The sequence below is a fragment of the Meleagris gallopavo genome, chromosome 6 (assembly GCF_000146605.3).
Source record: "Meleagris gallopavo isolate NT-WF06-2002-E0010 breed Aviagen turkey brand Nicholas breeding stock chromosome 6, Turkey_5.1, whole genome shotgun sequence".
Classification (NCBI taxonomy): domain Eukaryota; kingdom Metazoa; phylum Chordata; class Aves; order Galliformes; family Phasianidae; genus Meleagris; species Meleagris gallopavo.
This window is the reverse complement of record NC_015016.2, coordinates 37,236,752-37,249,553: the sequence shown is the minus strand read 5'-3', so window position 1 is coordinate 37,249,553 and position 12,802 is coordinate 37,236,752. Positions and strand designations below refer to the sequence as shown.

The window sequence follows — 12,802 nt, the reverse complement described above, 5'->3', positions numbered from 1 at the left end:
TTTTCTATTCTTTTCTTTTCAATTCCCAAACCAAATAAGTATTCTTCCTGTTTAACAAAATTCCAACAATAAAGGTGTGGCCCAACCCCTCTACCGGCCCAACCACCCCACCTCAAAAAAAAAATATTCTGCCCCAAAGGAGTAGATGGCTTTTCACTCACCCAGAGGAAATCTACTTTGCATTCTTTGTGGAAATTAAAACAATTTTATTACAGGTTTTTGCTAAGGAAGGCTGCTTTAAAATATTACCCCAAAGTACAGTTCAGCATAGCCACGTCGCTAGCAGAGTAGCTGAAGGTCTATGTATGTCTGCACTGTGTATCCAGGACAGCATAGGTGTGGGTGGGGATGCTCAGCTGAGGAGGAGTGAGAATGTCTGCTCCCTGCATTACCTTTGTTCTTCCTATTAAATTGTTCAGTCATTTGTGTAGCAGCAAAGATGGCCTTCAGCAGCTTGGAGAAGAAAAGGCTTGCACACACACATACTTGTTAGTGAACATCTCTTTACTGGAATGGGAACAAACTGTATGAAGATTTTTTAGTAATCCCTAGTTCATTCTGCAGATTGAGAATATAAAGTTTATGTCAGGAAAAAAAAGCAACTGCTTTGGAATGAGTGCTCAGTGAAGGGTCGATGACATGGCTATAAACGCGCTTAGCAGATGTTTTGACTTCTAGGAACCAAGGTACATTTCATTTCATAGAGCTAATGAAGGCTTGGATTGGTGCAAAAGTATAACCTTGTAGTTGTCCTCAGCTGTGGCTGCTGCAGAAAATGCAAAGTCCCGAGCTCCATTTCAGCTCCTTTTTTGGTATTCTGTGAGCAGGAATCAGACACGCACCGCTGTGCTCCTTCTGCTGCCCTGCGACCCTCGGTGTCCTGGGAGATGGAAGGCTTGCGAGGTGTGATTGGCTGCGGGATGGGAGCCGTTTCCCTGGGCCCTCCCATGAATCCCAGACGCGCGGCAGTCCTGTACGTGCAGCTGTCTGTGCGCGGCCGCTGAGCTCCGGGAGCGCTGTGTGAGAGCACTGCGGGTAGCATGGAAGGAGCTCCGCCGGGGAAGAGAGCGCAACATGTATGTACATAGCAGCGCGTGGCTCCCGAAGGGTGTGAGTGGGTTTGGGTGCAGGGCTTTGCTCTCTCAGAGTGCTGTGCGCTATCCTGTTAGTGAAGGAAAGGCCTGATGGGGTAAGGCAGACTGGAAGCAGCGGTGCTTCTATGCTGTTGGAGAGATTTCTGTGTAATTAGAGTTGCTGAAGTGTAGTAACTGGCTTAATACTGAAAGAAGATTTGCCTGTACAAGTACTACCGGATTTTGAGAGTGGATTGTTTTGTGTGTGTTGTTTTGAGTCAACTTTCCTTAATCTGAAGGTTACCAACTGTGGCTCTGAGTAATTCTGTGCAAGGGTAGCAGGGGAGTTTCTATTCCTGAAATAGTGAATTAATTTTTCCTCTTCACGCCACCACTCCCACCCCTCCTCCCCCCCAAAAATGCCACGGCAGCGAATGCAATGAATTCTGTTACAAGTCAAATGTTCCTGGGTGTTTTCTTCTGACTTGAGCAGCGTGCTCATAAATACGCATTTGTGGGGATTTCTGCAGTGAAGCAGTGAACATTAATGCCAGCGTTATGAACTTTGCTTTGTTCTCATATAGGCAGTCTTTATTGCTAATATTTACCTGCAGTGCAGCAGGTAATGGGGATTGCTGCTTTACAGTTCCCTGGAAAATAACATCTATGGCGTGGAATTTTCCAAAGCCGTAAACCTTTAAAAACCCTTCAATTATTTAGTGTAGGTTTTATGAGAAGACTGCTAAGTTTTCTATTTTCCTTTATGAACATAACAAGCATTTCATTTATGCGTGTCGGCATACATCTAATTGCGGTGCTTTCATGCAGCAATTGGTTTCTTATTTTCATTGTGGTGCTGCTTTGAACTCGGCACAGGGCTGTCTCAGGCCTCCACGTGGTAGGGGCAGGCACTGTTTAAAGCTGATGGAAAGCTTGAGGGGTGTGCATACACCAGAATGATTGCGCTTTGGCATATTATTGGTATTTATGGATCCTTTCATTATTTGACTGTTGAGCTTTTTAAACTGTAATTTTAGAAATAATTGAACTGAAAGCCACGTATTTTTGAATGAAACCCACTGCTGTGATAGAATGCACTTTGTAAAACGAAGACTGGGCTGTTAAATATGCAACTTGACACCTTCTGTTGGAGTGGTGACATTATTTGCTAACTTCACACGCAGTAGTAAATTTCCAAGCTCACAGAGCGCCTGGGTTGAGTTCACTTTGTTTTGCCCTGTGATTAGTAAAAGGCCTTTTGGTTATAGTATAAAGACTACTGTGTGATTGATCAGAGCCAAGGCTTCTCCTGCAGGTTATGGTGCTCAGCCAGACAGTGACCTGATTAATGTTAGCTGGAACCACTGAAATGATACTACTTGTAATGTTTATAAACAACTAGTTTATATGTTCAACTATGCAGGAGGGAAAAGATATTAAAATATTACTGTTTTCTAGAGCTGCTTTTAATTTTTCTTCCAAAAATGGTAGCTGTTTTTAGATTAGTATGTGTACATTTTTTTCCTTACTCTCTTCCATGTACAGTTTTGAAAAAGTGAAATACAGCATCTAGAGAATCAGCTGAATTCTGTTGATGTCTTTTGGTCTTATTTATCCAAACTGAAGACTTGTGTAGCTCCTGTGCTTGTGAGAATTCTAGAAGCGGGTCGGTCAGAGTTCAGTATTTAGTAGGATAATTAGTTAAGCAGTTAATTAGAGGATTAGTAGGCTAGAAAAACTTCTTTAAATATTGCTAACCTCTTTTGCTATAGCTGTGATCTTACTGAAATCTAAGTGTGCAGCTTCCCTGTGCGGCTCTGAATATTGCTTTGGGAGGGATTCCCATCGACTTGTGAGGATAGTTGTGTAACAGCAGTGGGATAACCACAGATAAAATCCGCAGGAAGGAGGAGGTGCGGGGACCCAAAGCCCTGGAGCTGTGTTGTGTCTTTCCTGTAGTGCTTGGGAAATAGCTACTGCTGTGATAGCGGGACAAGAAAATATCAGGAAAACAGCTGTTTCTCCAGCAAATGAGAACGTAACAAATAGGACCAAGGGAACCCATCAATACAGTATGATTTCTGTTTTAAAACTGGCAAGTATTCTGTTCGTGAACTTCTACTAGTTTTGTTCTTACCTATGTCTTCACTTACTACTGTTTAGAAAGAACTTTTGATTTTCACATTCCGCATGTCCTTCAAGGCGCCAACAACTGGAGATGCCTGCCTCCTCCCCACAGTCGTCTCATCTTACCTGTGATTTAAAGGGGAATCATTCTGACAGAAGTAAAACAATCTATTTAGAACTTCTCAAGTGCTGCTGTTACTGGTTCCTGCAGGGGAACCAGGTCAAAAGTCCTTTGCATAAGGCTGGTCAGTGCACTGTAAGGTAGTAGAGGAGAGCTGGGGCACAGACCTGGTGCTGGTGGCTGCCAGTTGATTGGTGTCGATCTCTTACGAGAAGTCACAGGCAGCATTATTTCTAAGGTTCCTAATCTTATGTACTTCCAGACTTGCTGTTGCTACTTGATTTGTTCTATAAAGTTAGGAAGTACTGGTTGTAACTGATTTTTATTTTTTATTTTATTTTTTTTCCACTTAAGTATTACTGCTTATTAGTTTACAGTTCTGGGAAACAGAATGATTGGCTAAGAGGCTGTACATGTATTCTCTGAATTGGAGATGTATTTGAATGTCTGATTCTGTGGAGTATTATGTGTGCTTAGAATAGAAACATAGTCTTCTGAAATAAGCTGTTAGGAAATGCATTGTGAATTACTCTACCGGTTCTTAATTATTCTGAATGTTTTCAGTAACAGTGTTACAAAACAATGCATGTGTGCCTATCTATTAAAAGTCTTTTTTCTGTATTTTTACATGTATACACATTTGTATATGCATCTGGAAAATAGGTGCAGAATCAGTTTTCGTAGTCTCTTTTTAGTTATTTTTTGTGTGAGATGTATGCTCAAAATAGAGTTTTTCATTTCTTTATTTGGCTTAAGGCAGATCATCATTGGCACCTGTTCTGTATTTCATTTTATTTTTCTGATGCTGGAACCTTGATAGGTAGAATCTATTTTCTGAGTACAAGTCCAGCAAAAGGAGGCCTGACAATGTACTTCTGGGTTTCAGAGAGGGGTTGCCGTCAGTGCAGCATGTGGGTCCAATGTGATGATGTTGACAGCTGTGTAGGACAGCACCAAAATGAGGAGCTTTGTACTTGGGGCCAGGGACAGAGGGAAATGACATAACCATGCCCTCATGTCCCCTTAGCAAATGCATCTAGTTGAAATTCTGCAGTGGGGGTTCCTGGTAGCATGGAATTGTATGCCTGAGTTGACAAAAAGGCAAACAATCTCCAGAACTGCTGGGAATAATTTTTGTTGTCTTTGTGTGTGTGTGTGTGTGTGTGTACACACATTTGTGTACTGCCTTCTATGCCCTTCTTCCCATAAACACCAGTGCTCTCTTCTGGTGCTGCAATTAATTAGTTACGCTGTCTTGGAGAGCTTCAGTTGAAGGGATGTAAGTGGAGCAGATGAGCATTGTCTGAGTTCAACCATAACTTTGCTAAGACTATTCTGAGAGACATGGTCAGTGGGTATGGTGATGATGGGGTTGGTGGTTGGAATAGGTGATCTCAGTGGTCTTTTCCAACCTTAATGATTCTCAACACAACTGGTTTATTACATTATTAGATTATTTACTTACATTTCAAAAGTTAATTGATCAGTCATCTGCATGATCATTGTTTATCACCAGAATATGAGTGAACTACAATGTAAGTACCTTAGAACCGATGCTTGTAAGCTGCATCTCGTGGATGCAGCTACTCAGCAGTGCTGTGTGCCCTCTGAAGCCTGTCCTATCTGTGTGAGTACAAGAGGGCAGGCGAGCTGTGTGGTGAAAAGAGCATGTGCAGATGGCAGTGGAAAGTTTCCTTTACATTTCATAGCCAGTACGTCATATTTTTGCTAGATAGTAACTGACACATGCTGCTGGAGGCTGACAGCTTAATCCTTGCAAACTGAAGTGTTTTCCTTCATGCTTTACGCAATGTAGGACTATGATATTGTAATGTTGACATTTGGATATGAAAGCGTACTGTACAAAATGAAGACAAGTGTTTGGGATGGCAGGTGAGGAAGGCATGGGCAATTTTTGGGTACTGCAATAAAAGAGAGTTTAAGGTCGTCTTCTGTACTGAACAAAGATACCTGAAAACCAGAAGTGGCAAGGGGAATTCTAGTAGGGATCACCTAGAATCACCCACAGAAAAGAGAACTTGAAGGCTGTGTTTGATCTGCAGCATTAAAGTGGACTGATATTCATGCTGGGAAAAGCTGGGAGGCTGACTGGGATCTGCTTGTGCTACCCCTTCTCATCTCAGTTGTTCTGTCTCTTCAGTGGGAAGAGTTACACATGTTAGAAGTGAGTCTTCAGTTTTGCTTTTGCTTATCTTCATCAGCTGTCTCTGAGCAACTGTGGGATCACTGTACGTGAATTTTCTCATGGAATCGATGATGAACTGCAGAAGAATGCTTACTAAGATAATGTTGTTCTCTTTAGGTGCCTTAGAAGGGGAAGCTGACAAACTGTAAATGGTCCTACCTTTCTTTGTACTTTTTTACATACTGAGTAAAAGATCAACTGAAATGCATTTTGATTCACCAGCTGAAAGTTTTCTCTTGCTTGTGCCTTAAACTGACGTGGTAGATCTTCTATAATTACTGGAAACCTATGCCCTACAGACTTTATTTTTAGCAAGGAAAAGGCTGAAGCTTGGAATCGGTTTAAATTTTTCTTTTTTTGTTTGACCTGAGGCAAAAGTATCCTAGGACTTGCTACTGGCAACACAGTTCAATTAAAATGATTCTTTGTGCCTTTCTAAACAAAGGCTATAAATAATATACTTTTTCATGTATGATATTTGTGGTTGCTAATGGTTTATTCTTGGAAGAGTCTTTGCATATGTTGAGTACTTTCAGATAGTGATAGAATGGTTTGCAAGGGCATGCATGCCTTTTTGTAATCTAATCTCAAAAGACGTAGCTTTCACATGGTGTGGTTTTGAAGGCTGCATCTGTGTGTATAAAGTTGGCATCTTATTAAAAGAAAAGGATAAATATTAATATCACAGTATAAGAGATTCAACAAGTACAGTTTGAAAACATTGCTAGAAAATAAGTCTTTTCTCGCATGTGAATTTTCCAGTGTGTGTAGTTTTCTTTCAATATGCATTGGTCTGTGTAATGAGGTTGGGAAGAGTCTTGTCTTCCTGTGCTGCTAGAAAACTGCTTGGCAAGCTTCTGAGTGTCCTAAAAGAGAAATGGAGGAGGAAAAAAAGAGTTATGTATATGATATTTTAGTGGGTTCTATGGCTGCAAGCGTCTCAAATTTTAACAGACTGAAGTATTAGAGATCGCCTAAATTATCTTTATTTTCATCTCTAGCTTCAGAGTTTTCTGGTAATATGCTGGCTTTGCTTGTATATCAGGTTCGATGAAGTGATGTGTACTACAGACTTACAATTTTCTATTTTGTGTTACTGAGATAAACTAGAAAGTGGTTACACTTGACGCTTCCTGTGTAGCATTATGAACGTACCAGTGCAGTTAGATGTTTTGTCTGTATTTATTTGGTGCCCCAACAGATCGTTAACTTAAACATTTTAATGTTGCTGCTTGCTTCTAGAGCTCTTTTTGTTACTGGCTTTTTGTATGTTAATTTTTTCACCCCAGTTTTGTACTGGAAAATACATCTTCAGTAAAATCAAGAGCTAAGACCTCCTACTGGCACTGTTTCTCTCCTTCTTCCAGAGCTGTTACCAGAGATGGCAGAGATTGATTGCGTTATGGAGGCATCTCCTGAAGGGCTCTTTAATCCTGTTTTGATATGTAGGAGGCAGGAATGCCTTTCACCCCTGTGATCTTAATACTGTGACACTTTCTAAACTTCTACCGCTTCTTTTTTATTAATGAACTATTCCTGTCTTTGTAATAGTTCCACAGATTTGTGCATCAGACAAAACTTTGGTTTAATCACCTGAAATTTATTGTCTCTAGTGGTCTAGACTGTGAAGGAGTTTGATTTTTCTAACATACTTGCATATCTCTGCCATTTCAATAAAGCTGAAGTGACAAAAAGAAATTACTAATACCCTTCTTGACATCCTCAATCTCAGAATCCTCCTTTATTTAGCTTTCATGAGATTGTTCTTATGCTACTTCTTATTCTACATCTTCCTTATTTACATGGTGCCAGCTGCTTTCCTTTTTCATGTGGTCTAACTGCTTTTGTTACAGCCTTCCCAGAAATGGAAGGTCACTTGTTATGGGGTCCATTAGAAATCTCATCTGAAAATTATTTTTACCTTTGTGTGCTGGGTCATTAGTTGTCTTTATATTCTTTATTCATTCTATTTCTTAATGGTTTGGATTTGTTTTTGTGTGGGTGACATGCTGTGATAGTACCTGCTCTAGAGGGACTGAGGAGTTGTGTGTTTGGTTGTTTCTGGGGGTGGTGAGTGGGGTGTTACAGCTTGTTTTGGCATACAGCTGCTTTACAGTGTGGTGATGTTCATTTTCAGTGCTTCCCTGTGAGAAAACAGACTTCTGCTACACCTACAGCACTGTGCTGTTGAGTAATTCAAAAGTTAAAATTTAGGTGAATATCAACACTGGGCTCCCAGTCCCTGTAAGACTCATGATTTGGCTTGCATTATTACAGCGTGAAACCAGAATCGCAGATCTTGCATTGAGCTATGTAAATGTGCCACTGGGCTGCTTCCAGGGATGAGGAGCAGCCCAGTGCCTTGTGGTGGATCAAGGTGTTTCATGTCCCCAACAGAAGTCAGCTTAGTGAGTTGGAAAATAGAGTCAGTTATTTAAAATAAATAAGTAAATAGTTCAACTCTTTATATTCAGTTTCATGACTGATAAATCTGGTTCTGGGGAAGGAAAGAAGTGTTTGCCCAGGGGAGTGGTAAGAGCAAGGGACAGCATTCTCCATTAGGTAGCCTTGTATTAGAGGTAGTGAGGTGCATGGCCAAACCCTGCCCTTAGGGCAGGCAGCTGGTTCTGCCAGCAGGCCTTGGATAGTGAGCTAGTATGAGTGAGTTGCTTTCTGCAAAATACAAACTGCTGGGAAAAAGGTGAATTTCAAATTGTTTAGATGTCAGTTCTGAGATGACGTTGAGATACCTATTGCTGTAACAGTTGTGTTAAGGTTTCTTTGCCAAATTGGGCCAAAAGCAGTGTGCAAAGGGCTGCATTAGGCATGTTCTCTCCAGTGCTGTGTGGGATTAGAGGAAGCATTCAGAGTATAACTTATTCTGGAGCCTGTATGTGTTTTAAATATCACACTTTTGTGTTATGGGTGGTAACATTTCAGTAGTAAAGGAACCTGAACAGAAGATACAACTGCTGTTGTCTAACTTTGTACATAAGCATGAATTGGGTAGAGTTGTAGCATATGAATGACCTGCTGAAAGCTGGGGAAAGGATTCGTTATTTGAATCCTTGGTCTAGAAGAGACGCTTGAGTTGTTTTACCCCCTCATATTACCTTTGGTTCATAAAAGCTCCTTATCTGAGCCAGAAAATCTCACATGAGATTAGTTCCCTAAACAAACAGGTTCAAGATCTCTGAATGTGAACTTCTTTAACTTTTAAAAACTTGCCAGCTGTTTTGATGAAGGAGATTTGCTACTGTTGAATGTAAAACTAAAAAAATATTCCACTCCTGGAATGCATGTCCTGATCCTTGATAAGAGGAAATCAACAGCCTTACAAAGGAAATGCATTGATATTTAGTGTATCTGTGGATTTATTCTCCTGTTTCCCAGCTTTGAATTCTGTTCTCTGGGTGTTGACTTAAATGGCTTTACATTTTTGTAGACAGCATTTGCTCTGAGGGTTCCTTTCTTTTTACTTTTTTTCTTGAGACTGTTCAGCTTTGTGTTGTGTCCCTCACCTCTTCTTTATCTTTACTGTGATACTGGCTGGAATTTGATGTAAATTTTGTCCCATCTTTTTGCCTTTTGCCAAGGCATTCTAGTCTCTTCTTAAACTTGAAGGAACATTTCTTAAAGTACAGTAGCAATTGTTTTTGTAAAAGTAAATAATAGTCAAGAAGCTTTGAATTGTCCTCCCTTTTGTCTCTACACAAACAGCATGTTTTTCTTCATTATTTTATGACGCATGGTTTTGTAGCTTTAATCATACTGTTATTTTGATATTTTCTACCAACAGTGAAATGTTTTCCTTTAGTACAGAATAATATTTTCTAGAGGAATTGTATAGTAGCTTTTCAGTTACATTTTCTTTCTCAGTTTCTAAGGGGTGTGAACTTTTATTATTTTAGATCACTTTGGCTATCAGGTTCAGAATTGAAGAGTGTATTTAGGAATTTAAAAGAAGTTAGTATTATTTGTATATTCTTAACTTAAGCTCATGGTTTTTTCCTTCTTCAGGGTCATGATGAAGAAGCCGTTGTGGATATGGGTAAAATCAGCTCTACTATCAATACAAACTTTGAGAAAGAAGAACTAGAGAGTAAGTTTATGGGGGTTTTCTGCTTAATATATATATTTTTTGCCTCAAGATAAAATACCTATTTTCCTTCAAGTGCAACCAGTATTGCTAAAAGGAACCTGAATTTTATAGCTGGCACACAGTTCTAGGAGTAAAACCTGGAAACTGCAGATGACCTATGTTTTTTTTTTTAATCTCTGTGCATGCTAGTAAATCCTCAGCGTTCTTTGAATCTGTCACAGGAAAAAATATTTTAAAAACATTCATGAAGTTTTCCAAGGGAAAGGTTTGCTCATGAGACTATCAATTAGAATGTTGCTTTGGATAAATGATTATTTTTGGGAGGTGGTTTCCCACCATGAATAATGTCAAAACTTAGAGGAGTTTTGAGGAAGATGTTTTGTTTTCTTATCTGGAAGTTTACTGTCTTTGTGACTGTGATCATACGCTTTTAAGCACTGTATCTGTTTAGGTGGTCAGTTTTTTAGTTCCATACTGAATTGTGCATTTGTCAGTCTGCAAACGTTAAAATATTATGGAATCCTATTTAATTTACTTTCCTTTTTTAATGCCAAATCTGCATTTAGGGCAAAAAGGAAGAAAATACATCAAGTCCATTTTATACTGAAAAGTGTAAAATTAAATACTTTTTCTAAGAATTAATTTCTTGATGGCTTGAAAAGGAAGTAGATTGGCATGAAAATTCATGCATGCCAGTTAGTGATGCAAGTAGAAAAAGCTAGAAGACATGCAGTGTTTTAAATCTTATTTAGTTATCTGTGCTCTGAAGCTTAATTAACACTTGTGAAATGCCAGAATGCTATCAGTAGTTACATTAAGTAGTATTTTGTGAGAGTAGTGACTTGCTGCTTCAGAGTACTGGACAGACATTATAGCAGCAGTTTCTAGTGGTTATAAGTTGATTTTAGGTTGCTGTCACATTTTCTTTTATTATGATTAAATGAGACAGTTTATAGTGATTGCGTGTGGCTACAGTCATATTGCTGTGTTTCCTTTCCTCTTTCTGCTTTCTGTCTTGAGCTGATACTTTCTGTCCAACTGTATAGTAAGCTTTGTTAAATATCTTAAGCCAGCAGAAAAAGAAACACACCTTACAAAAGAAAATCATGAGGAAGATCTCATCAGTTGAGTACCCTGAACCAATTTGCCCAGTCTGCCAATACTGAGAGAAGGAAGGAAGTGTGGTGTGAGAGGTACAGAGGTAGAGATGGCAACAATGCCACTTCATATAGAGTTAAGCTAGTGTGAAACCACTGTCATATAGTTAAATCTTCAGTGCAGATTTAAGCTGTCTCCTCCATCTCCTTCTCTTGTTTTTATCTGGGACAAGACCCAAAAAAAGTATGTGTGTGTTTTGCAGAGAGGCAGGGGTTAAGAGGAGGCAGACATTCAGCTGGAGCAGTTTGTCAGTACACCCAACAGCTGGAATGCCTCAGCAGAGAAATGGCATGGGAACAAACGAGCAACCAGATCACTTCCCCAGTCTCCTTGATAGCACAGGCACAGGAATGTTGCAGCCAGCAAAGTGCTGCAAGGGGTACAGGGCAGGGGTGGGGAGATGGGTTAAGGCTGCTCGAGGCAATTTCAGCATTTGCATTGCTGACTGTGAAAATATCCTTTGTTTCCTATGGCCAAAGAACAAATTAAGGTGAAACTAAGCTTGTGTTTCATGAGCACTTCAGTCAATAGCAATTGAAAGGAGAGATGAGGCGTTGCTCATAGCTGTGAAGCCTTGCCCTCTTTTTTTTGGCTATCTCACCCTATCTTTGGAGTGGCCCAGTATAATTTTCTGCACTGGCAGTGCAGAGATGAAGTAAGTAACTAATAAGGAGTGTCTGACAAGAAAAAAGTGTTCCAACAGAATTATCACAAAACTTCAGGTAGGTGCAGTATTCCCACTTCTGTATTAAGATACTTTTGGCAATTATATATATTTTGTGAGAAAATCAGACCCTTTTTTTTTTTTTAATGGTAGAGTGGGGAAGGGCAGAGATTGTGTACTTTTTGACTTCTGTCAGCGGTAACTGTTCAAAAGTAAGAGCAGTAAGTTTTTTCTTTTCATGTAAATACAGTCATTTGAGTAGTGTACTTCTCTGAGATTTAGTAAAAGAAGTTGCTTAGATTTAGAATGTTTTAGATGATAAATGTATGTGAACTTAGAGCTGTTTATTATGGGATCACTAATTGTAAGCTACGATGATGAGACTAGACATGAAGGTTTGGGGCTGCTTTGTTTCTAATTCTGGAATTAAAATCTGACAAGGAGAGAAATAGAATTATTGTCTGCAAGCAGTGGAAAACTCTGTATAGATTTATTTTTCATTACAAACTTGTGAAAATTTTCTTGCAGTCTTGGGAAGATCTATGGTAACATTAAGTAATGTGTTTCAAGACCTGAAGCTGTTTCAATCCAGTTCCCCCACTGACTTGAAAAGGAGTTCTAGGAATTTGGAACCTCTCCAGAAATGTGTGTTGATTCATTTTAAAGGAGGGACAGCAAAGTGTTATTTGTGTTCAGCTATGATGTGAAGCACCAAATCTTGAGATTTGAGAGTCAGCAATGACAGGGGATATTCAACAGCTTTAAAGCCACTGCAAAATGATGCTGATTGGTTTGATGCTACAGAAGGTATAACTTAGTACTAAAGCTGTATTTTTTGGTCCTGTCATTGTGGGATAATTATTTTCTGGTAATTTTGACATGAAATTTTAATGGAAAGAAGTCTAGTTGCTGAAAACAAAAATAAATCTTGGTGACTGGGTTCTGTACTCTATTTATGGTTGCGGGGAAAGTGTGGTACATATCCAGAGTGAAAGTATTTAGGTTAGAAAGGTTAAACATGGCTACTTGTTTCATAACTCTTCATGTAAAAGATAAATGGGTCAAAATGCTGAACTGCAATTATGGTTGGATTAAATCAATACTAAAATAAAGTAATACTTCCTACTCAAGCTGTATTTGTTGCTTTAGAAGAACTAGAAAGGACAAAAGCATTTTAAAACAGCATCTTTAAGGATCCTTAAGTTCTTAGCTTGATGTTAAACTCTTTTAGCTGCAAAGAATGAGTGTAATGAGAATAACAACAAAGTAAGGGCAGAAGGAAGTAAGGCAAGAATACTAGTGGCACAGGTCCTTCATGCTGTCTTTAAAAAAACAAATTAAAAAAAAAAAA

The 12,802-nt window shown here is 39.2% G+C and overlaps 1 protein-coding gene across 3 annotated transcripts in view; it reads left to right on the top strand.

The window, feature by feature from the left end:
• Positions 1-967: 967 nt before the first annotated feature.
• Positions 968-12,802, top strand: part of SLC4A7 (solute carrier family 4 member 7) — a 59,876-nt gene continuing 48,041 nt past the window's right edge. For 2 of the 3 annotated variants that reach the window (XM_010712878.3, XM_031553942.1), the window contains exons 1-2: positions 968-1,076; positions 9,548-9,629. In XM_010712878.3, coding sequence (XP_010711180.1) covers positions 1,041-1,076; positions 9,548-9,629 — 118 coding nt within the window. In that variant the 5' untranslated portion in view covers positions 968-1,040. The remainder of the gene's footprint in view (positions 1,077-9,547; positions 9,630-12,802) is intronic. The other variant, XM_031553943.1, reaches the window with a different exon arrangement.